General features: G+C 44.6%; 1 protein-coding gene and 1 long non-coding RNA gene across 13 annotated transcripts in view; one reads left to right on the top strand and one right to left on the bottom strand.

The window, feature by feature from the left end:
* Positions 1 to 26,084, bottom strand: part of LOC129458442 (E3 ubiquitin-protein ligase TRIM58) — a 130,582-nt gene that overhangs the window by 13,674 nt on the left and 90,824 nt on the right. For 7 of the 12 annotated variants that reach the window (XM_063613516.1, XM_063613519.1, XM_063613521.1 and 4 more), the window contains 4 exons: positions 22,032 to 22,127; positions 16,329 to 16,559; positions 13,047 to 13,069; positions 12,851 to 12,951 (listed from right to left, as the gene is read on the bottom strand). In XM_063613516.1, the coding sequence (XP_063469586.1) occupies positions 12,851 to 12,951; positions 13,047 to 13,069; positions 16,329 to 16,559; positions 22,032 to 22,127 (451 nt within the window). Of the gene's footprint in view, positions 1 to 3,331; positions 4,859 to 12,850; positions 12,952 to 13,046; positions 13,070 to 16,328; positions 16,560 to 22,031; positions 22,128 to 25,034; positions 25,527 to 26,084 lie in introns of those variants that run through there. The other 5 variants (XM_063613513.1, XM_063613514.1, XM_055234296.2 and 2 more) reach the window with 4 other exon arrangements.
* LOC134731914 (uncharacterized) lies at positions 1,185 to 5,001 on the top strand. The gene is made up of 2 exons (XR_010114631.1): positions 1,185 to 1,487; positions 4,228 to 5,001. It is a non-coding gene; the product is annotated as an uncharacterized lncRNA (long non-coding RNA).

Here is a 26,084-nt window from a genome sequence, read left to right as displayed (position 1 = left end):
CAAAGTGTTGGGATTACAGGCATGAGCCACTGTGCTCTACCAGGGTTGATGCTCAAATTTTTATAGAGAACAAAGGAATTTCACTGGTAATTGTCAGAGCAGTCCTTAAGGATATGTCAGAAAGAAAAAAAATTATGATCTGAGATAGAAAAAAAGCCAAATGTATATAACAGAAATGCACAGTAATAGGGAAGCGACGGGAAGGACGGCAGACCTAAGACACCCCATTTCTAGAAAGGCACATAAAACATTAACATTGATTTTTTTTTTAAAAAAAAGGTTGTAGTCTATGTAAGTTTATAGAAAATTCCCCATATTTTTAGTGACGATACCATTTTGAGAGGCGTCTTATGGAGTATGAGGTGAAGCATAATTCAAAGGTGCCACTGTGATGTCACAGGGAATCAAAAACACAGGGGGTTCAATGGGACTAGGCCTGGACATGCCAAGTTATCACATCACAAAATCCATCATGTTTACAAACTTAAGACTTCTGCTCAATTTTTCTCTATATCCCCAAAATTTTACTAATTTAGCACTTGGCATTAAACATTATTGGCCAATAATAATAAATATTGTATCAGTAGACTATATTACATTTCGCAAAACATTTTCAGGTCCATCAATTTTGCTCTCCACATAGTCAATCATTTATTCATTCAACAAATACAGATTGAGTGATAACCACATACAAACCAGCATTGGGGGTGCTTGAGAAACATTGAACATATCATTGTCAACAGACAAAGATACCTCCCCTTGTGGTGTTTACATTTAGCACAAAAAGGCAAAACATAAATAAATAAATTAAATAAGCCTAATAAATAAGAGAACAATATAGTACACTAGACGACACGTACTATATGGGGAACAAAGAGCCTCCACTGAGCCTAGCAAGGGCGACTGGAAAGGTGAGCTCTAGGTGGGCTCTGGGGGAGTAGGGCTGTATGGTATCACTGAGAAGCTGGATCTCAGAAGACTTAAGAAGAAAGGGAATAATGAGTCAAGGGGACATCAGGGAAAAGGGAATGTTAAGCAGAAGCCACAGCTGGGGAAATGGCCCTATGATGGGAAGTGCCTGCTTTGGTGGAAATCCAGCCATGAGGCCAGGGCAGCTGGAGCAGAATGCAAAAGGAAGTAGGGGTGGAAGAGAGAATCAGAGGAGGGATGGGGGTTCAGATTCTCTAGGGCCTGGGGGTTCACATCCTCTAGGGCCTGGGGGTTCACTGTGAGGATTCTGACTTTACTCTAAGTTGAATGGGAGGTCCTTGTGATGGTATCTAAGTCACTGTGATGCCAGCACATCCTTGGGTGCTAAAAGGATCAGCCCAGCTGCTATAGAGAGACTGGGAGTGGAAGGGCCTAGAGCCCAAGCGGGACCACTGTGAGGAAACGAATGTCATAATCCGGAGGGGCAGGATGGAGTTCCGACCATGGGTACAGCAGCAGGGTGGCCACGACAACTGAATCCCGGACATATTCTGAAGGTAGGACCAAGAGGGCTTGCTGATGGACTGGATGTGGGCTGGAGAAATCAAGAAAGTACTCAATCGGATGCCTGGCTTAAGCAACCAAAAGAATGGAGATGCCATCCAGTGACAGGGAGAAGCCTGTGGTTTTTGTTGTTGCAGTTAGGGAGAGACTTGGGGAGAAATTTGTGGTTAAGTTTTAGGCAAATTGAGTTTAAAATGTCTATTTTGATGTCACGTGGACAACTGAATATAAACCCTACCATTCAGAGGAAAGGAGAGGGAAAGCCAGGAAACGGGTATGGATGTTGAGGATTTTGCTGGTAATGAAACAAAGTTCCAGAGGAAATAGTGGCAATCTTTCAGGAGTTGGCAAGGGAAAGAGAAGGGTGATTACAGGAGACACACAAAACTCTGAACCTAAGAATACAAGAGATGAAGACTCACATCGGTTTACTGACTGATATAAACCATGATAAAATGCACAGTGAGACAGGATTCAGCAGAGACAGTGAGACCAGAGTATTGGGCTACACAGTGGGAAATGGATACTCCTGGGATGCTCATTCTACCCTTAGAGAGAGTAGAAGACATGTGGAGGTGTTCTCCTTCCCACCCAGGGCTTCCCCGTCTCAGGGAATGGGTGGTGCCCCATGAAATGGGTATCCCAAGCCACCCACTTGACCCCTGTGGGAAGGGATGCTGTTGCTGGGCTGAAGCCCACCTTCCCTACACAGACCTTGTGTGAGGGAGGGCTAGGGCACACATGGCCTGTGGAACACCAAGAAGAGGGACACAAGGATGCATTATTTCCTCTGTTTGCAAATCTATCACAGAGAGTAGAAGTGTTCGCTCATGATCAAACAATTAAAAAAATCTAGGAAGAAGGCTACATTAGTAATATGATTGGAAGGTAAGTTAAAGATGTCAGTCGAAAAAATCTCACTGGAAGAGAAAAACATCTTGAACTTCAAATTGAGGAGGAAAATTAAACCTTCTGCAGATTATTACCAGATAATGTTAAATAATTTGCCATTAATTAATATTTGGTTAGCATTGAAGCATTTACCACTTAAATATTTTAGCATTTGTGTAACATTTATGTATTTGTTTGTTTGTTTATTTATTTATTTTTGAGATGGAGTCTTGCTCTGTTGCCCAGGCTGTAGTGCAGTGGCGCAATCTCGGCTCACTGCAAGCTTCGCCTCCTGGGTTCACGCCATTCTCCTGCCTCAGCCTCCCAAGTATCTGGGACTACAGGCGCCCACCACCACGCCCAGCTAATTTCTTTTTGTATTTTTAGTAGAGACGAGGTTTCACTGTGTTAGCCAGGATGGTCTCAATCTCCTGACCTCGTGATCCGCCCGCCTTGGCCTCCCAAAGTGCTGAGATTACAGGCATGAGCCACTGTACCCGGCCATAACAATTATTTAGAAGACAGTGATACAAAGAAGGCAGTAAGGTTAGCCTTCAATGACTTTTAAAATTTTTGTTGGAAAGGTACAGAATATACTTTAAAAATAAGTTAAATATTATCATCATTTCATCATCATCATTATAATGTATTTAAATGGAAAAGCTGAATTCAAACCAGCAATATCAAGTATGACCTTAAATATTTACCATAACACTGTGAGGCCGGTATAATTGTTCCATGTATAGGAACCAGAACAAGCAGCTAAAAGACAGAAGTGTTGTTTGAGGTCTCTTATTTTTTTTTTTTGAGATGGAGTCTCACATTAGGCTGGAGTACAGTGGTGAGATCTTGGCTCACTGCAACCTCCGCCTCCAGGGTTCAAGCAATTCTGTCTCAGCCTCCCGAATAGCTGGGATTACAGGCTCCTGCCACCATGCCCAGCTAATTTTTCTATTTTTTTTTTTTTTTTTAGTAGAGACATGGTTTCACCATGTTGGCCAGGCTGGTCTCGAACTCCTGAGCTTGTGATCCACCCGCCTCAGCCTCCCAAAGTGCTGGGATTACAGGCCTGAGTCACTGCACCCAGCCTTAAGGTCTTATAACTAGTAAATATCTACGTTAAAGAAATGAATGAAAATTCTGATAAATTCCTACTTAAAGTGTATCCAGAGAAAACGGAAAATGTCTAGGAGTTAGTGATATTAGATTCAGAGGAATGAGCTTTGTAATTCTTAAAAATTAGTCCCAGAATAAAAAGTATTTTAAAAGTAATTAAGTCATAGGAACTGTGACTGTATAAAGGAATGGCTCTAAATGTATTAATGTAGAAGGAAGCAACAGGTTAAACAGTAAGAGGTAAGAAACAAAAAATAAGGAACGAGAGAGAGAGAGAGAAAGACAGGGAAAGAGAGATAAAGGGGGGAAGGAGAGAATGAGAAGGAAAATCAGGAAAATCAGGAGAAACAGAATTAAGGAGGTGACACTGGAATAGTATCAGACCACTCTGAATCAATTTAAGAACTGGCATGTCTAATACTTACATGGAAGATTTGGAATACAAGGATATTGAAAGGAATAACAAATTATAATGAATGATAGAAATCCTTATGTAATCTAAGGTCAACAATTTGAAGGAAGACATCAAGAAAATGTGATCTAGAAATAGAGGTTGAGATTGCTCCATTTATAAAATTATTATGCTCTATAATCTTCCCATATGCAAATATTTCATATTCTCTCTTTTCCCATGGAAATATTTCATGGCAACAAGGAATCAAGTGCTGACCTATATGGGGGTATCTGTTAAAACTTAGTATATTGATATCCTTCACCCCACTCCAGGAACGTTTGCTACGCTAGGACTGCATCTTGGGAACAGAATTTTAGAGATGATCATCTCTTACGTCAGAAGCAGGATCTAAATGATCCCTGGATGCCCAGTTTCCTGACTCTGCTACTGTCATGGGTGGCAAGATAAGAGGAGTTGCATCACAGATGAAAAAGTAAGGCCGAAGAAGACCAGAGAACAGTTGGTTGAATGTGTAGATATAAGACCCATTTGTCACATTGTAGAATGAAATTTCACCAGCTTCATAGTCCAAGAAAATCCCAATGCAGCGAGGACTTTCCAGTTGGAGAAGAGGCACCGACGGGGAGGCAAGGACCATGTACTCATTCCCTTTCAGCAGCCACAGGGCCCAGACCCCATTCTCAGGAGATGGCGTGGTTTCCCCCTTTCTTGGCAGTGTGTCTTGACAGACCCCTAAACCCCACTCTGCTCTTTCTCCCACCAGAACCTCCCAGTAATGCCTCCCTGATGAGAAGCTCTGCAAACCCAGGATGCAGGGCCACGTGTCAAATCGCTCAGGGTTGTTGGGGACATCCCTCCATGGCTCTCCATCCTGCACACTGCGCAGGTCGGCGGTCAAGAGCAGACTCGGGTGCGCCGTGGCGGGATCCAGCTTTACATCCACTGCAGAAAGAATGTGGTGGAACTGGTGAAAGGAAAGAAAGGACTGGGAGAAACTTAGGAAACCGCTGAAAGAACAGTCCCACAGTTCTTGACTTTTCTCTCTCTAATAACTCCTAGAGAAACCAAATCAGTATTTCACCTTACAGGTGATATCTTTTTTATTACTTTATTATTCTTTATAACTTTCTGGTGTATTCCACTATTACCTCTGCGTAACCCAGAACTCTTTTAACTTCCCCAATAAAAACAACCATTGATGATGACAAACCAAGTGAATAATCATTTAGTTTCCTTTCATTTACATCTAAAGCATTTGTCTGTGTGTGTGTGTGTATGTGTGTGTGAGAGAGAGAGAGAGAGAGAGAGAGAGACGGGGTCTTGCTATGTTGCCCAGGCTGGAGTACAGAGCTATTCATGGGCATAGCCATGGTACACTACAGCCTCAAACTCTTGGACTCAAGCAATTCTCCCGTGTCTGCCTCCCCAGCAGCTGGGACTACAGGTGCACACCACCATGTCTGGCTTACATCCAAAGCATTTGGGTGCACTTAGAAGGATCTTCTGCATTTAACATAAAATTTATAAACCCCTTAGGAATTTTTGTTCTTAAAAATCTATAGGAGAATTTTATTAATATTAAACCCACTATTCCAAAGTTATATTACTGTGGTAGGCAGAATTCTAAGATGGACCCCATGACCTTCACACCCTGGTGTTAGCCTCATGAGTATGTTACACTGTATGACGAGAGAGATTATCAAGGTGAGTCTAATCTAATCCCACAAGTCCTGTAAAATCAGAAAGTTTTCTCTGGCTGTTGGGTTGGTGGCAACAGGAAAGGTCAATAAGATGTGGATTTGGTATCTCTTTGCTGGCTTTGAAGATGGACGGGTCACATGAGGAGAAAAACGAGTGATCTCCAGAGCTGAGAATGGCCCCCAACCAACAGCCAGCAAGAAAACAGGAATCTCAGTACTGCATTTGCATGGAATTGTATTACGCCAACAACCTGAATAAGCTTGGAGTAAGGTTCTTCCCCAGACCTACAGAGAAGCCTGGCCTGGCCTGGCCAACACCGATATTAGGGCGTTGAGAAAACCTCAGCAGAGGAGCCAGCTGATCCCACCTGGATGTCTGATCTTCAGAACTGTGAGCTACTAAATGGTATGGCTTTAAGCAGATAAAGCCAGACATGGTGGTGTGCACCTGTAGTCCCAGCTGCTGGGGAGGCAGACACGGGAGAATTGCTTGAGTCCAAGAGTTTGAGGCTGTAGTGTACCATGGCTATGCCCATGAATAGCTCTGTACTCCAGCCTGGGCAACATAGCAAGACCCCGTCTCTCTCTCTCTCACTCTCTCTGTCTCACACACACACACACACACACACACACACACACACAGACAAATGCTTTAGATGTAAATGAGAGGAAACTAAATGATTATTCACTTGGTTTGTCATCATCAATAGTTGTTTTTATTGGGGAAGTTAAAGAGTTCTGGGTTACGCAGAGGTAATAGTGGAAGATAAGATATAATAAAAAATACAGATACTCTGAAGTCCCAGTGAGATTGACGAGATATTTGACCCATACACTTAATAAATAAATACATGTAGATATGAAACCCCAGTGAAGGGGGGATGTAAAATATTCAGTGTGTTTCCTTATTAGCAGTGCTTATAAGTAGTAAGTTAATTCGTAATATGGTTTGGATGTGTATCCCCTCCCAGTCTCATGTTGAAATGTGATTCCCAATGTTGAAGGTGGGGCCTAGTGGGGGGTGCTGGATCATGGGTGCAGATCCCCCATGAATGACTTAGTGCCATCCCACTGGTGATAAGTGAGTTCTTTATCCGTTCATGCAACAGCTGGTTGTTTAAGAGGAACCTGGCACTTCCCCACTTCACTGCTTCCCTCTTGCCATGTGATACGCTGGCTCCCCCTTTGCTTTCCACCATGACTGTAGGTTTCCTGAGCCCTCACCAGAAGCAGGTGCCAGCACCATGCTTCCTGTACAGCCTACAGAACCATGAGCCAAAATAAACCACATTTCCTTATATTAATAAATTACCCAGCCTCAGGTATTTCTTCATAGCAATGCAAAATCAGACTAACATGTTAATATAGTTTGATTTTTAATATCAGAACAAATATTGCTTCTACTGCTACTGCTACTGCTACTACTACTACTACTGCCACTACCACTATACTTATTTGCCTTTAAACACTTCTAGTGAACTTTTCTTTTTTTTTGAGACGGAGTCTCGCTCTGTCGCCCAGGCTGGAGTGCAGTGGCACAATCTCGGCTCACTGCAAGCTCCGCCTCCCAGGTTCACGCCATTCTCCTGCCTCAGCCTCTCCGAGTAGCTGGGACTACAGGCGCCCGCCACCATGCCTGGCTAATTTTTTTGTATTTTTAGTAGAGACGGGGTTTCACCGTGGTCTCGATCTCCTGACCTCATGATCTGCCCGCCTCGGCCTCCCAAAGTGCTGGGATTACAGGCGTGAGCCACTGCACCCAGACTTTTTTTTTTAATTGAGACAGAGCCTTGCTCTGTTGCCCAGTCTGGAGTGCAGTGGTGTGATCACAGCTCACTGCAGCCTCCACCTCTCAGACTCAAGCCATCCCTGACCTCAGCCTTCTGAGTAGCTGGGAAGGCAAGAACCCCCATGCCCAGCTAGTTTTGTGTATTTTTTGTAGACAAGGGGTTTTGCCATGTTGCCCAGGCTGGTCTCGAACTCCTGGGTTCAAGCGATCCATCTGCCTCAGCCTCCCAAAATGTCGGGATTACAGATGTGAGCTGCCACGCCTGGCCTAGTGAACTTTTATTGATACCCAACCTGAGTGGTCACATAAATTGCATTATTTTTATTAACTTATGTGACCACCCTGAGGGTCACCATTGTCATCCCTACATTACACAAGAGTAGATTCAGAGTCAAAGAGTTTATGTGGTCTTCCCAAACTCTAGAGGTAAATAACAGAGATTGAAAGGTAGGTCTCCATGGATTGTGCATTTAACATAGGTCATGTATTCCCATGCCATTCCTCTTCTGGCATATTTGTCTGCTTCATTTCTAACAAAAGAGATCTCTGAAATGGCTTTGATATGGTCTATATCCCATTCCTCTCCCTACCCCTTCTCTCCTAAACTCAATTCTTCATCATGATGTGACCATACCGCAACCAAACTGCTCATGTCCATCTTCCCAGGGACCTCCGTGTTGATGAATGGTTATTTGTCAAGAGTTCGTCTTTTTTTTTCAGATGGAGTTTTGCTCTTGTCGCCCAGGCTGGAGTTCAATGGCATGATCTTGGCTCACTGCAACCTCCGTCTCCTGGGTTCAAGCGATTCTCCTGCCTCAGCCTCCCAAGTAGCTGGGATTACAGGCATGCACCACCACGCCTGGCTAATTTTGTATTTTTAGTAGAGACAAGGTTTCTCCAGGTTGGTCAGGCTTGTCTTGAACTCCTGACCTCAGGTGATCTGCCCGCCTCGGCCTCCCAAAGTTCAGGGATTACAGGCATGAGCCACCGCGCCCAGCCCAGAGTTCGTCTTCAATGATTTTTCTGTATCTCTCAACACTACTGAGAATCTACCTGTGCTGGAAAATCTCCCTTTTCCAAAGACAACACTCATCTATGTTTCCCTTCCCTCACTGCTCACTACTACTTGATCTTCTTTGCTGTTCTCTTCTCCTCCACCACCACTACTGGAGAAACCTATGGTCCCAAGACTTGGACTTCTCTCTCTCTCACCTCACTCCCTACCTACCCGGGTGTTGGCTGGCTCACTGCTTTGATAAAATTCCATTCATATGCTGACTGATTCCCAATGCATGTGCTTAGCTTTGACCTTTACCCTGAAACTCCCCATTGTACATTCATCTGCCCACTTGATAGCAACATTTGGATATTTAGCACTCATTGCAACATCTAGGTATCCAAAACCCAACACCCTTCTTCTGCTTCAGCTGTAGCTTTCCTCATCAATGTAAGTGGCAATCACATTTTGCCAGTTCGCAAGATCCAAAACCTTGGAATCATTCATGGCTCTTCCTGTTTATAGCACATCGTATATAATCCAACAGCAAATCTTAACAGCTCTGCCTTCAGTATATAACAAAAATCTGTCCATCTTGTGGCACTTTCCGTAATAACATCTATTCCAACACATAATCATCTCTCATCAAATTACTGCAAAGACCCTTAACTGCTTTTTCCATGTCAATCTTCTCCTCTCTGTAATTTACTTACAAGAAAGCATATAGAGTGATCCTCATAAAACATTAGTCCAATCAAACTATTTTTCTAGGTACAACTTTCAATGATGTCCTATTTCACTCAGGGATAAAGTATCATGCTCACAGTGGCCTGCCTATCTAGCCCTTCCTTGGTCTCTCCGACCCTCCTGTCATTTACTCTGCCACAGAGTCCTCACACTGACATCCTCACAGCTCCTGGAACACATCTTCCATCCTCCATGTCAGGCCTTGGCGCTCATTTCTGCTGCCTGAATGCTTTCTTCCAGATCATATATTTGCTGGGTTATCCCCTGTGGGGCGAGGTCTTTCCTGGTCACCTTATTCAAAACTAGAACTTCTCATTACCCTTTTCACACTCTTTTTGATTTTCTTCAATATTCTGTATCAGCCACTTATAGCCTGTGTATTTTGGTTAAGTACATATCTGCAACACAAAACTATGGATTGTAGCGTATTTTGTTGTTGTTGTTGAATGATATATTCCAATGTTTAAAAGAATGGATGAGATAAAATTAATAACACATTTTGAATTATTTCATTCAATAAAAACAAATACAGATATGAGGTTACTGAGTCTGAGGGTACCATGATGATTTTAATCAACTCAGGCATTTAGTATACATTCATCTACCCAGGAGAACATGGGTACTATGCTGCGGAGATGGGTTTTCTCATTAAGGGACTTTATACTCTTTCCCTGTAAGTAGTGAACTCACTATTTAGACAGTTTTCATTACTTGGGATAAATTAGATTTTAAAATGAAATTGTAAACAATACTGAATCTATACTGTTTTAAAGAATAATATAATCAGATTAAACACACTAATTTTTTGTGACACTGTTTATTCCTACATGAAAATAACTGAAAATATTTTTGGCTTTATTGACTCACTAATTCAAGCAACTCATCAAATTCTCAGCCAATAAATTAAACCCAACTTCTTGTTAATTGATAAGCTTGCAGTGCTTTCATATTGATTACTTTTAGGAGGTGGGGTGCTTTCAAATGTTTCATTTTGTCCTCCAAGCAATTTATTTTTAGCATTTTATAAACAAGGAAATGTAAATTTACTGGAACTAACATTATTCATATCAGCTAATAAGAGATGAACTACAATTTTGAGCCCATAGTTCCAATCAAATGTAGACTCTATGGGTGGCCATGACTCTGATACTGCTCATGAATATACCAATCCTCGTTCTTCTGGGTGTGGTGGTGCAGGCTCTATGGGTGGCCATGACTCTGATACTGCTCATGAATATACCAATCCTCGTTCTTCTGGGCGTGGTGGTGCAGGCTCTATGGGTGGCCATGACTCTGATACTGCTCATGAATATACCAATCCTCGTTCTTCTGGGCGTGGTGGTGCAGGCTCTATGGGTGGCCGTGACTCTGATACTGCTCATGAATATACTAATCCTTGTTCTTCTGGGCGTGGTGGTGCAGGCTCTATGGGTGGCCATGACTCTGATACTGCTCATGAATATACCAATCCTCGTTCTTCTGGGCGTGGTGGTGCAGGCTCTATGGGTGGCCGTGACTCTGATACTGCTCATGAATATACTAATCCTCGTTCTTCTGGGCATGGTACACTCTCCCATTGAAGGAGACCAGGGAATTTTACCCTAAAATATGGCACCCTGGTATGCCCATTATTTTAAATTAAAGGCCCTTGGAGACCAGCACAGACTGTAAGAAGCTTTATTCTAACACTCATTTATCTGCCTAAAGTCCATGTGTTTTAATTAATTCAGCTCATATTGCAGGAAGACAGACAAGTCTGTCAACACACCTGGACAGACTTTAGTCCCAAACCACTGTCTACTTTTCAACACTTTGTCCCAAGCCACTGTATGTACTCCAAGCCCAATGAATCCTCCAAAAAATCATTTACTATCTCCCTAAAATCATCCACACCTCCCCATCTCCCTTTCCTCCAATAAAGAAAGGTATATAAGCATCTGTATCCCACTGAGTTATTGGGTAATTATTCTCCTGCAATTCCACTGTGCTATGAATGTTAAACTTTTTCTATGCCTTTGTTCCTATTTGTCTTTGGTCAGTTGATTTTCAGCAAACATTCATAGGGAAAGGGGAAAGTTTTCTCTTGCCCCCTACACTGCCTTCTTGATAGTTTGGCTTAGCCATGAAATCTCAGGAAGGCCAGATACTCCAATTCAGCATGGATGCCTTTAAGAAGAGTGCATGAGTCACCATGCCTACGATACTGTGAAGTATGTATTTGGTCTACAGTGCAGCAGTCACCATACCTATGACACTGAGAAGTATATATTTGGTCTACAGTCACCATGCCTATGATACTGTGACGTGTGTGTTTGGTCTTCATCCTGTTTACTGACATATAGTTCTTAAAATCCTTGAAATTTCCAGAAAGACAAGAGTGCCTTTTGTAAGCTAATAAGATGACTTGTGGTTGGTGATCCCCCAGAAAGCCTCCACTGGGTGTGGTTGCCAGGGGAACCAACCATGTGATTAGAGGCTTGAAACTTTCAGTCCCTCACGCCACACCCCCATCCACCTCTGAAGAGAGAGGGGCTGAAGGGTGGGTTGATAAACCAATGGCTTATGGTTTAATCAATCATGTCTACATAGTGCTTCCATAAAAACCCAAAATAACTGCGTTCATTGGCCAGGCACAGTGGCTCACGCCTGTAATCTCAGCACTTTGGGAGGCCAAGGCAGGTAGATCATTTGAGGTCAGGAGTTCGAGACCAGCCTGGCTAACATGGTGAGACCCCGTCTCTACTAAAAATATAAAAATTAGCCAGGCATGGTGGCATGTGCCTGTAACCCCAGCTACTCGGGAGGCTGAGGCAGGAGAATCACTTGAACCTGGGAGGTGGAGGTTGCAGTGAGCTGAGATGGCGCCACTGCACTCCAGCCTGGGTGACAGAGTAAGACTTCATCACACACACAAAAAAAAGAACTGAGTCCTGAGGACTTCCAGATCGCTGAAAACATGGAGGTTACACAGGTAGCATGCCTAGAGAGGGCGTGGAAGCTCCGTACCCCTTCTCACAAACCTCGCCCTAGGAATCTCTTCCAACTGTTCATCTCTAGCCTCTGTAACGTCCTTATAATAAATGAGTAAATATGTGTCCCTGAGTTTTGTCAGCTGTTTCAGGAAATTAAGTGAACTCAAGAAGAGGGTTGTGGGAACTGCAATTTACAGTCAGTTGGTCTCACAGGCCACAACCTGTGCTTGTGACCAGCATCTGAAGTGGGGTCAGTCTTGTGAGACGAAGCCCTCAACCCGGGGAACCTGGTGCTATCTCCAGGTAGACAGTGTCAAAATCAAATTGCATGGAAGGACATCTGGCTGGAGTATCTGCTGGAGAACTGATTGGCTGTTTGCAGGGAGAAATCCCCACACATTTTGGTGACCAGAAGTGATGTGTTGTATTGACTCTGTAGGAGAACTTCTTCCCCCACCTCTTCAATAACCCTGCCCTTGTCTATGCCCCCCGGCACCAAGAAGGAGGTAGAGCTCTGTCAGCATGGGCACCAGAGTGAGAAGATGTGGCACCAAAGTCCCCACACCCGGAGCAAACCAACAGCACACTCTCAAAATAAATTCCTGCTCATCTGGGCCACTAAGGCTTTAGGTTCTGTTGGTCACTGCAGCTGACTGGCACAGTAACAAACCGCAATACGAGGCAAACCCAGGCAACAGCCCAATTCCCAGTCTCTAAGATGCAAACTACCTTGGAACTTCCTCAGCAGCTCCCTCCTCCCAGGGATGCAGCACGCTGTCTTCAGTTCCATGGGGATGTTCTCTGCTTCCAGCCTTGTGACAGCCTTACTTCTAGGAAGAGCACAGAAACCACAGAAGTCAGCAGGGTTCTCCACCAGCTCCTCTGCCTCTCCCAATCCCTTCACCAATTCAGAAAGCACACATACCTGTTCAGGACTCCTCTCACACCCTGAAAAGGAAAGAAAAACACAGTGTGAGTTGGACTCTGAACTGCTTTTCACAGTCAGACTGAGGACACCATGAAAATTTCCTTAGAAATTACTGCAAAACATTATTAAGATAAAATTATAGGGGACAATAAATCTCCTTTTTTTTTTTTTTTTTTTTTTTTTTTTCTGAGATGGAGTTTCACTCTTGTTGCCCAGGCTGCTGGAGTGCAATGGTGCGATCTCAGCTCACTGCAACCTCCACCTCCCTGCCTCAGCTTCCCAAGTAACCGGGATTACAGGCTCCCGCCACCACGCCTGGCTAATTTTTTTTATTTTTTTAGTAGAGACGGGGTTTCACCATGTTGGCCAGGCTGGTCTTGAACTCCTGACCTCAGGTGATCCACCCGTCTCGGCCTCCCTAAGTGCTGGGATTACAGGCGTGAGTCACCGCGCCCAGCCAAATCTCTTTTCTTTAAAGCTATACAAAGTTTAGGTTAATTCCTGCAACACCTATCAATTTAATTATCTTCTGAATTAATACTTCTGCCACTTGGATATTGTAACAGAGTAACATTCTGCATGTAATTCAGACAGAAAAGGATAAAATAGATCCTAAGTACTCATAGAATTCATTTGAGGGGCATGGATAGGTTCCTCAAATAAAGACACAAAATGTTTCCCTAAATGTCTTTACAGGAATTATAAATTCCTAATTCTCTGAACCAACATACCAGAGCTATTCCTATGAGTAGGTTATCTAAGTAGATTAATAAAGGAAGCCTTTCATAACTAGTAACATTTTTTCTCAAAGTAGATTATTAAATAAATATATCTGTGATACATTTATTAATAATTGCATTTGGGATACATTTCCCCTCTCCCCTTAAAAAAAGTCCCCAGTCAGATAAGTTTTGATGGCATAAAAGAAGGGGAATAATTTGCTTTACCCTGTATGGGAATGGCAGGCCTTGGTCTTGGCCTTCAGGGGTAAAATGTAGCTTATTAGTACCAGGGAAGAAAGGGAAAGGGAAGTATAAAAATATACAGCCTGGGCAACACAACCAAGCCTCGTCTCTATTGAAAATTTGTATAAAATTAGCTGGGCGTGGTGGTGCACACCTGTAGTCCCAGCTACTCGGGAGGCTGAGGCACAAAGATCGCCTGATCCTAGGAGACTGAGGCTGCAGTGAGCTATGATTGAGCCACTGAACTCCAGCCTGAGTGACAGAGTGAGATCCTGCCCTTATTAAAAAAATAGATAGATAAGATACCTTATTTAAGAATATATCCTCCCATGCCAGGCGGGGTGGCTCATGCCTACAATCCCAGCACTTTGGGAGGCCAAGGCAGGCAAAGCAATAAATACTATCGTTGAAATTGTCAAGCCAGGCACAGGGGCTCACGCCTGTCATCCCAGCTCTTTGGGAGGCCAAGGTGGGTGGATCACCTAAGGTTAGGAGTTCAAGACCAGCCTGGGCAACATGGTAAATCTCTACTAAAAATACAAAAAAAAAAAAAAAAATTAGCCAGGTATGGTGGTCATGTCTGTAATCCCAGCTACTCAGGAGGCTGAGGCAGGAGAATTGCTTGAGCCAAGGAGGCAGAGGTTGCAGTGAGCCAAGATCACACCACTGCACACTACACTCCAGCCTGGGCAACAGAGCAAGACTCCATCTCAAAAAAAAAAAAAAAAGAAGAAGAAAAGAAAAGAGAAAAGAAAAGAAACTGTCAAAGTTCTTGTGTTTTGCTGTCTGCTATTTGGAAAATTAATTCCTTTCTGACTCTTAGTTTGCTAACAAGGAAATGAGCATAGCAATAATAATAAAATATAAATTTAATATATATAAGATAAAATGACACAAATTAAATGGCTTTATAAATTCATTTAATGGTCCCCTGCCTCGTAAACAGTACCGTCTAGTCACTGTACTTGCAAATATTATACAGACAGTTAATAGGATTATTTATATTCATGGTACTTTCCGTGTCTAGAACTGAGTCAGAAAAGGTGGAATCTGTGGGTCAGCTGTTAAATGAGAACATGAATCACTTAGTTTAGAATCCCGAGTGAGTTGGCCGGGTGCGGTGGCTCACGCTTGTAATCCCAGCACTTTGGGAGGCCAAGGCGGGCGGATCACGAGGTCAGGAGATCGAGACCACGGTGAAACCCCGTCTCTACTAAAAATACAAAAAATTAGCCGGGCGTGGTGGCGGGCGCCTGTAGTCCCAGCTACTCGGAGAGGCTGAGGCAGGAGAATGGCGGGAACCCGGGAGGCAGAGCTTGCAGTGAGCCGAGATTGCGCCACTGCACTCCAGCCTGGGCGACAGAGCGAGACTCCGTCTCAAAAAAAAAAAAAAAAAAAAAAAAAAAAAGAATCCCGAGTGAGTCACTGGGGAGGAGATAGAAGTCGGTCCAGATAAATTTCTGTTGCCGTTGGTTCTGTCAAGAAAACACGGATCCATCAACAACTTTGGCTTTCTCTGTTCACTTGGGATATGATGTCTTCACAGAGGATTAAAAACAAAGATTTCCTTTCACTGTTATTCGTCTTTCTGTTCTCTAATCCCAAATAGACTGGGAGGAAGCTGCACAGGACTCCACGTAATCTCTCCCCACCATGCCTGGAACGGGCATGCAATGTGGGCCAGGAAATCAGTGTTTGCCTTACAATCCAATATAACAATTTCAAGCAGGACAATTTAAATCATTATTCATCCTTCTGGCCAGTGACACTGAAATGTGTTATGCAGACTTTCTGGGTTAGCCATCCCTAAAAACAGCAATGCTATCATGGACAAACTGACTCTGAGGTTTTAGGAATTACTTCTCAGCCAGCAGAGTGTAGTTTGTCCTTTTCCTAGCTGTTTAAATTTTCAGAAATCATTAATTTTAATTTTAGGAATTCTTTAGCCCTTAAAACGAACTATATGCTGTTGGTCTGTTTGTTTTTTGAGACAGGGTCTTGCTATGTTGCCCAGGCTGGTCTCGAGTTCCTTGGCCCAAGCGACCCTCCTGTCTCAGCCTCCCTCATAACTGCGACTACAGGCATGTGCCACCATGCCAGACTCAAACTATATGATTCTCTAGAATCTCATGATTCTGATGCCACGAATGGCTTCTGAGTAAATTCTAGGGTGTTTAAGCTGCTTTCTGAGTAGATTCGAGGGTGCCCTTTTCCTACAGAACATAAACGCCAAGCGTTTGTCTCTGAAAGCCACTGTACTCGTCTCTGTCACCTCAGTCTCACATCTGCCTGCTTTCCTGGCACCCGGCCTCACCTCCAGCAGACCCAGGGCCGGGCGCTGGCACCTCTCCTGCAGCTCGTCTGCCAGCTCCTTCAGGGCCTTGCTCTGCTGGGCCAGCCGGTTCTTGCTCTCCCGCAGTCTCTGCAGCGTCGTTCGCTCCTCCGCCTCCAGCCACCTCAGCTGCCGCTGCTCCTCCTGGGCCAGAAAGCCACGATGCTTCTCAAACTCCAATTTGAAGCGCTGCCGCTGCATTTCCACTTTCTCCTGAGGTGACACAGCGGATCACACCATCAGCGCCTGGCCTCCAGCAGCCATGTACAGGACAGCGCCGGAGAAGGTAATGTCCAGCGTTCCCTGGGCTCCGTAACTCTGTGGACTGACTGGCTGCATTGTAACAACATGCACAGACTGGAGTCCATTCATATAAGAAGTAGCCCAGGAGAGTTTTCAAACTAAGTTTAGAAAATACTGTTGGACTGGAGTTCCCATTTTGCCACAGGCTTGGGGGCAAGGCACTTTTATACTGAAGTTTCAGTACCATATACAAAATGTGAGGTTTTGGGGAGGTTAAGGCAAGAGGATTGCTTGAGGTCAGGAGTTCAAGACCAGCCTGGGTAACAAAGCAAAACACAACCCCATCTCTAAAAAAATTAAAATGAACTGACCGGGCATGGTGGTAAGCCTTGTAGTCCCAGCTACCCACAAGGCTGAGGTGGGAGGATCACTTGAGTCTAAGAGCTCGAGGCTGCAGTAAGCTGTGATTGCACCACTGCACTTCAGCCTGGGTAACAGAGCAAGACTCCATCTCTTAAGAAATGTGGGGAAAAAGAAGAGTATGTGGATTACAGTTAAATATCTATTAAACTACAAGAACAGTGATTAGCATAGAGCAGTCACAAACAGAAGTTACTATTTACTAGTAGATTAGTCACTAGAACCACTAGAAACAACTGAATTATGAAGAAATGGTAGAGAACTAGAACTGTTTGAATAAGAAAAGGCTGAGAGATGAGAAAATATGAATGTTGTTTCCTAATATGGTAATAGTGAACACACCAGAAGCCTGACGTTCTCTACAAAGCCAAGGAAGAGCTAAGTGATGCTCAGGCCACTGATTTCAGAGTTCACGTCAGGGAATTAATCCCAATTTCTACCTGAATCTCCCATCTTCCGTTTCCGAATAGACCTAAGGAACATACCTCGTCCCAGGCTTAGTTTCTAGATTTTCTTCTCCCAAGATGAGTATATCGGAAACTAACTTTAAGCTGAGTACGAGAGGCAAATTATTCCTCAAAGTATCTATACCTCCCATTCTCTGTCCTGTTTTATCGATTTATTTTATTTTTTGTATATATTCATGGGGTACAAATGCAGGTTTTTTTTTGTTTTTTTTTGTTTTTTGAGACAGAGTCTCGCTCTGTCGCCCAGGCTGGAGTGCAGTGGCACGATCTCGGCTCACTGCAAGCTCCACCTCCCGGGTTCATGCCATTCTCCTGCCTCAGCCTCCCGAGTAGCTGGGACTACAGGCACCCGCCACCACACCCGGCTAATTTTTGTATTTTTAGTAGAGATGGGGTTTCACTGTGTTAGCCAGGAAGGTCTCGATCTCCTGACCTTGTGATCCACCCGCCTCGGCCTCCCAAAGTGCTGGGATTACAGGCGTGAGCCACTGTGCCCGGCCGCAGTTTTGTTACATTGTTATACTGCCTTGTAGGTGAAGTCATTTGCCTGTTTTTTTGTTTTTTTTTCTAATTTTTTTTTTGAGACAGAGTCTCGCTCCGTCACCCAGGCTGGAGTGCAGTGGCGCGATCTTGGCTCACTACAACCTCCTCCCTCCTGGGTTCAAGTGATTCTCTTGTCTCAGCCTCTCGAGTAACTGGGATTACAGACGCATGTCACCATGCCCAGCTAATTTTTGTATTTTTAGTACAGACAGGGTTTCACCACGTTGGTCAGGCTGGTCTCAAACTCCTGACCTCAAGATCGGCCCGCGTCGGCCTCCCAAAGTGCTGGGATTACAGGCGTGAGCTACTGTTCCCGGCCTATTTGCCTGTTTTTAAACGTGATAACTTCTTGCTTTGACTAAAAGGCATAAGCTGTCACCTTTTTAAACTAAACATCCCCTAAGACTTAACTCCTTCCTTCCATTTTCCATCTCTACCTCCTTCTACCATTTTCTAAATCACCAGATTCAGAAAACTTCATCTTCTTTCTGAAATCAGCCAAGTCTGAATTCCATACACTGATTCCTGAAAGGTGTAACTCACGTAAATATGAGAAGCTCTCTTCATATCAGAGGCTGTGCTGTTGTGGCAAATAACCCAGCCACTAGAAAAGAGTAGAGTCATACCTGGGGCATGAGGGGGGGTGTGGTGGGAAGCGATTTGCCTGCAATTCATCTTCCTTTCACACCACCCTCTTGAGCACAACTATATCTGCAGATAGAGAAAAAGGAAAGGTTGCTTTGTAGTATTTAGAATATCTTTTGACCAAAAATGTGCTTCCTGCATTTGGCTCACATGGATACATTCTTGATGGTAATGATCATGCAAGTTTACTTGGCTTAGAACAGGGATCTCAGTATCGTCCCTACTTAAGAATAATCTGTAGAGGGCTTAAAACATGCAAGAACTCAGCTATCTGATATGGGGATTCTGATTTTATAAATCTATGGTCAGGCCAAGATTGAAAACAACAGACTTGTATTTCAGCCTGAAAAGAACAAAAATCATCAATCAATATTACAATATTAAATAATGTACATCCTATCACTATGTACATTATAGGCAAATAATGAACATTATTTAATATTGTAAAGCTTTGTTCTTGTTCTTTTTATCTCTATTGCCACTACCCAATCCAAACTATGCTTTACTAGCTTGGTCTTACTGCAAAACCCACTGCTATATCCCTATCACCTAGAATTGCATCTTATACTGTCACTACTAGTTTAAAAATATTTGTTAATAATATTGGTAAACAAGTTTGTCAGTATCAACGTTAATAAGTTTAAATATTTCTTCACACATCTGAGTAACGTTTGGTACTAATGTTATTAACATCAATATTATTTAATATTGATAACTTTTATCCTTTCCTACCACTATCTACATCATTCACCTATAATGTACATTTTTCTTTTCTTTTTTCTTTTTTTTTTTTTGTTTGTTTGTTTGCCCAGGCTGGAGTGCAATGGCATGATCTCAGCTCACCACAACCTCCACCTCCTGGGTTCAAGCGATTCTCCTGCCTCAGCCTCCCAAGTAGCTGGGATTATAGGCATGTGCCACCAAGCCCGGCTCATTTTTTCTTTGTATTTTTAGTAGGGATGGGGTTTCTTCATGTTGGTCAGGCTGGTCTCAAACTCCCGACCTCAGGTTATCCACCTGCTTCAGCCTCCCAAAGTGCTGGGATTACAGGTGTGAGCCACCACACCTGGCCTTAATGTACGTCTTTCTTCTGGGATAAGTGTTATCTTTTCCTATCCATATGTATATATGTTGTAATCTAGTAATGTAGTAAATATAGAAAAATGTAGTTTAAAAAGTATGCAATACGTCTGGGAAGTGAGGAGCGCCTCTGCCCGGCCACCCCGTCTGGGAAGTGAGGGGTGCCTCTGCCCGGCCGCCCCGTCTGGGATGTGAGGGGCGCCTATGCCCGGCCGCCCCGTCTGGGAAGTGAGGAGCGCCTCTGCCCGGCCGCCCCATCTGGGATGTGAGGGGCGCCTCTGCCCGGCCGCCCGTCTGGGATGTGAGGAGCGTCTCTGCCCGGCCGCCCAATCTGGGAAGAAGTGAGGAGCGTCTCTGCCCGGCCGCCCCGTCTGGGAAGTGAGAAGCGCCTCTGCCCGGCCGCCCTGTCTGGGAAGTGAGAAGCGCCTCTGCCCGGCCGCCCAATCTGGGAAGAAGTGAGGAGCGTCTCTGCCCGGCCGCCCCGTCTGGGAAGTGAGAAGCGCCTCTGCCTGGCCGCCCCGTCTGGGAAGTGAGGAGCGCCTCTGCCCAGCTGCCCCATCTGGGATCTGGGGAGCGCCTCTGCCCGCCCGACCACCCCGTCTGGGAAGTGAGGAACGCCTCTGCCCGGCCGCCCCGTCTGGGAAGTGAGGAGCGCCTCTGCCCAGCCGCCCCATCTGGGATGTGAGGAGCGCCTCTGCCCGGCTGCCCTGTCTGGGAAGTGAGGAGCGCCTCTGCCCGGCTGCCCCGTCTGGGATGTGGGGAGCGCCTCTGCCCGGCCGCCCCATCTGGGAGGTCTACCACGGAGGCCAGATGCAATGTGGGGACTGGACGTGGTGGCTCATGCCTGTGGTCCCAGCACTCTGGGAGGCCGAGGCGGGTTGATCACTTGAGGCTAGGAGTTCAACACCAGCCTGGCCAACATGGCGAAACATATGAAAAATACAACAGACAAACCAACCAACCAACCCAGTGACAACAGAACAGGTCTACCCTGGAGTCATACTCTAATTTTTTTTATTTTCCTCCCTTTCTGATCCTTTATCCCACTTTCTTTTTCTTCCTCTTCCTTCTCCTTCTTCTTTTGTCAAATAGAGGATTGAGTTATTATCATTGATCCATACAAAGTCCCTCTCTCATTTATTTTCTTTAATTCCCACCCCCCATTTCTATTCCCCGTCTTCCCATGTGCAACCTTCCTAATATGTTTGATATGCATCTTTTTGTTTGTATGTATCTTTAGAAAATGTTTATTGCTTTGTGTGCAAAAAAAATTAATAAAAAAAGTATGCAATATCCGTGTAAAGACAGAGTATAAGACTAAATTTTCAAAGAAAACAAGAAGGAAATAATTATAGATACAGAGTGATCAGAAAAGAAGGGTTATTTGGAAAAGAAGAAAGAATAGGAATATTCTGTAAAGTATAACCTATTATATATCATATTATATAATACATTATATGAATATATAGAATTATACAGTTTCTATATATAGTTTCTCAATCTTGACACTACTGACATCTTGAACAAATCATTTTTTCTCATAAGATGGGAACTGTCCTGTGGACTACAGGGTGTTAAGCTGCATTCCTGCCTCTACTAGATGACAGGTGCACTGCACCCACCCTTCCTCAGTGTGACAACCAAAAATATCATCTCCAGATACTGCAAAATGTATCTTGGGGGGCAGGTATCACCTCAGGTTGAGAATCACTGTGTGTGTGTATGTGAATCACTGTGTGTGTATGAATCATTCTGTGTGCGTGTACACGTGTGCACACACAAGTGCATGAATGAAACATGGAATAAAAAGAGCTAGTGACATATAAAAAAGTGGAATATGTGTATGTATAGATGATTAAAAAAAAGGCTGAACGTTCAGATTATTTCCCTGTATATAAGATGATCACCTTGGGCTACCCTTCTTCGGTTACAAAGTTGTGAAATATTCACTATTTCATTCACCTAACAAATACTTTCAAACTAGTAGCGACGGTATAAGATGCTATTCTAGGAGACAGGGATACAGCAGTGGGTTTTACAGTAACATCAAGCTAGCAAAGCTATTTAATTATAATTCGGATTGGATGATGGCAATAGAGACAAAAAGGACAAAAGTGAACCATATCATTTGAGGGGACGGGATGACCCAGGACGGCTCTGAGGTGCTCTTGGGCATATACGGAAATGGAACAAAAGTGCGGGAGAATGGAAGATGGTGGAAGAATTACTGACCCGAATCTGGATCCTCCAAACAGGCAAGCCTCCTAAAGCCCCAACGTGGTCTTACCTTCCAAATGACAGTCTTTCTCCCCACGTTGGCCTCCTGAGTCAAGGTGTCCTCCAACTCTTTCCTCACAAGTTCCAGAGCCATCTGCAGCTTTACCTGTTTGGGAAGATATTTCAAAGCTGTTACAGATACCCTCAATCTGTAGCTAAAGTCACGTAGATGTGTGAGGAAATACAAAGATCAACTTAAACAGTCCCTAGAAAGCACATAAAAATGTACAATATCATTAAAAACTAAACATAAATGTACTTAAGTTTTAGCATCAGGGTCTCGCTCTGTCACTCAGGTTGTTGTGCAGTGATGCGATCATGGCTCACTGCAGCCTCAAATTCCTGGGCTCAAATGATCCTCCCACCTCAGCCTCCCAAGCAGCTGGGACTCCAGGCACACGTCATTACACTCAGCTAATTTTGTTTTCTGTAGAGATGGGGTCTTACTATATTGCCCAGGCTGGTGTCAAACTGCTGGCCTCCAGAGAGTCCCCCATCTTGGCCTTCCAAAGTGCTGGGATTACAGGCGTGAGCCACCATGCCTAGCTCTGTAAATGTATTTTAATACCAGATACAATCAAATATTTATCTAAAAGTATGCTCACTGCATTGTTATATACAATAGCATAACTTAACTAAAACATTAAAGATAGGGGAGAAAAAAATTATATTAACTGGATAGAATTAAAATAAGATGTTACAGAATGTTTAATGACAAGAAATACAATGAAAATGTCCAATAAATAAATATATTTTACAAAACAACATTAATTTTGAAAAAAATGTACTGGTAATGAATATATTAAAACTGGGCTGATGTAAATGAGAATGATATTAGATGAAATGTCATCTTTTGGTGTTTGGATGAAGGGTGATGCTATTATATCTCTCTATATTTCAACTTCTTGAAGTTATTGTTTACTTTATGATAAAGCATGGGTTTATTATTGTAGTATTAGTAGTATCATTAGGTCAGAAGGAACTTGGTAGGTTATCATATTTTATATGAAAAAATACAATATGTTGTAAACCTTACAATGAGTAAAAATACAATGAGAACTAAATCTTCCTTCAATGATAGGGCCCTCGCTAGAGGTAAATATGTGTATATTTTATTTACAGAAAATACCCACAAAGATACATACATTAACAGGATTTTAATTAAAAAATTCTATTCCCAAAGTTACTCAATAAATCCTACATACACATCAATTGTTTTTAAAAGGAGAATATTATAATTGTTATACATAAAATAACAGTAGAATTCATTATACCATTTGACCCAGTGGGGAAAGTGGCATGTGTTTTGGTGTTTACAAAGAACGGAGCACTTTGACACTTGTAGATAGAGAAAAGCTCCCTCAGGCCAAAGAAACTGTCAGCAAAAGCAAGGAGATGTGGCACAGTTAGGAAAACAGTGATTAGGCTAAATTTGCTGGGTTTACTGGCTAGTTAAGACAAGAGAGCTATGGAAACATAACTTAGGGCCCTAGAAAGCTTTCACTGACAGGCTCAGGAGTTTAGATAATATTTATTTGGTATTTAACTGAAGAACTACTGAAAATACAGAGAACATCTTTAGAAATATTACACTAGAGGCTGGGCTGCCTGTAACACCAGCACTTTGGGAGGCCAAGGCAGGTGGATCACAAGGTCAGGAGTTCAAGACCAGCCTGGCCAACACAGTGAAACCCTGTCTCTGCTAAAAATACAAAAATTAGCCAGGTGTGGTGACGCGTACCTGTAATCCCAGCTACTCAGGAGGCTGAGGCAGGAGAATTGCTTGAACCAGGACTCGGGAGGCAGAGGTTGCAATGAGCCAAGATTGTGCCACTGCACTCCAACCTGAGCTACGGAGCTACACACTGTCTCAAATAAAAAAAAAAAAAAAAAAGGAAAAAAGAAAAAGAAATATTACACTACCAATCCTCTGTCTTGTACTTTCTGGATTTTTTTTTTTTAAAGGCAAGAACATACCAGAAAAGTGTAGCTAGAAATTACCTAGTACCTACATCTCACAAATGACAACGAAAATCAAGAAGAAATACCAAGACAGATATTGGTAGGTCCAGAAGGAAGGGGAAAATATCCTAAACCTTAATTTAAAACAAAATAAATAAATAAAAATTTTAAGAAAGCTAGTATTTGCAATGCACTACAGCGAGGCTGACAGTCCTTTGGTTTAATATGTCAGTAAAGACAACTTAGACCTCCTCTGTGCTGGCAGTTGTTCTACATGGTGGGATTCAAGTGTGTTCAGAAAACATCCAAGAACTTTTAAAGGGCACCAGTAGGAAGAAATCTACACACAATTTCACAGATGCCACTTTGGGGGCCAAATACTTCCACTTTGTTTTTTTTTTCTTTCTCTTTTAAGCTGCCCGGGCTACACCCCAAATGAAGCACCTCTTCATTGAGGATGTTCGAATCCTAAGTCCCCAAATCCCTGCTGATGGACAGCCACCTGCTCCTACTTCGGGAGGCACGTGCACCTGAGCTTTGGAGGGGTCGGAACCCGTGCCCAGCTCGACACTCTTCTTAACGACGCCCAAACCCGAGGGTTGCTTTGGTGACAACACTCATTTAATGTAAACACTGTGCAAAAGCAAAGCATTGCACAAATGAGAATTATTATAGCAAGTTTACGATATAGATGTACAATTGTTACCAAGAATGAACTGGACCACACAGCCCTCCCGACCGGAGCCCAGCTGAGGGACCAGACTATCTGCATCGGGAAAAACCAGCCCAGCGCGAGTTCGAGGACAGGAGAGTGCTTGGCGGAGGGGCGGACGGTGTGAAATAATGGGTGTGTGTCGCGAAGGGGGTTACCCCATTCAAGGCAAAGAGGCCCACACTGAGTGAGCCGCGTGGGCGGGGGGGGCGGCTGGGGGCGGGGGGAGCGGCCGTGGGAGCCGCTCAGGAGACGGGTGGCCTTGGCGGCTCCGCTCGGGAGGGTCGCCCGCTTCCGGGTCACCGCAGCGCCCGCAGCCCCCGCCAGGGGGCGCCTCACCTGGTAGCGGCCGGCGGCTTCCTGCAGCGGCGCCGTGCGGTGCGTCCTGTGCTCGGGGCCGGCGTCGCACAACCAGCACAGCGCCGCCTGGTCCTCCTCGCAGAAGCGGCTCAGGTCCTCGCCGTGCCGCGCGCATCGCCGCGCCCCGGGCCCCGCGCCCAACCCCAGCCGCCGCACGCTCTCCACCAGGCCCGCCAGCTGCCGGTTGGGGCGAAAGCCCGCGGGCCGGAAGGGGCCCCGGCACTGCGGACAGGCGTAGACGCCGCCCTGCGCGCTGTCCGACTTCTCGCAGAACTCAGAGATGCACCTGAGGCAGAAGCTGTGGCCGCAGTCCACGCTGACCGGCTCCTGCAGGAAATCTAGGCACACGGGGCACCGCGCCTCCTCGCGCAGCCGCTCCCCGGGCGGCCCCGAGGCCATGACCCGCCTCCCGGATGGCCGCGCTCCCGGCCGCCCGCCCTGTCTCCCCTCGCGGTCTGCACGGGGGAGGAGCCCACGCCCCGGGAAAGCAGGCACCGGTGGGTGGTGTCCGCTGGCTTCAGTTCAAGAGCTCAGACGAGCCACACCCGGTGAAAAGCCACCACTCAGGCGCTCCCTACGTCGGGGATAACATTAGCGTTATGGTTCCCTCCCACCCCCAGCCACACACACACCCAGGAAACTGGGCATTTCTAACTAGAATCCCTCGTCATCTCCTATTTTCACTGTCAGTAGGTTGGGAAAATTGCTAAATTCCCTCCTTCCTTCCATCTTTGTTTGTTTGTTTTTTTGTTTGTTTTCTGAGAGGGAGTCTTGCTCTGTCGCCCAGGCTGGAGTGCAATGGGGCGATCTCGGCTCACTGCAGCCTCCGCCTCCTGGGTTCAAGCGATTCTCCTGCTTCAGCCTCCCTAGTAGCTGGGGTTACAGGTGCCCGCCACCATGCCCGGCTAATTTTTGTATTTTTAGTAGAGACAGGGTTTCACCATTTTGGTCAGGCTGGTCTTGAACTCGTGACCTTAGGTGATCTGCCCGCCTCGGCCTCCCAGAGTGCTGAGATTACAGACGTGAGCC

This window comes from Symphalangus syndactylus, chromosome 19 (genome assembly GCF_028878055.3).
Source record: "Symphalangus syndactylus isolate Jambi chromosome 19, NHGRI_mSymSyn1-v2.1_pri, whole genome shotgun sequence".
NCBI lineage: Eukaryota > Metazoa > Chordata > Mammalia > Primates > Hylobatidae > Symphalangus > Symphalangus syndactylus.
This window is presented reverse-complemented; position numbering and strand designations above follow the sequence as displayed.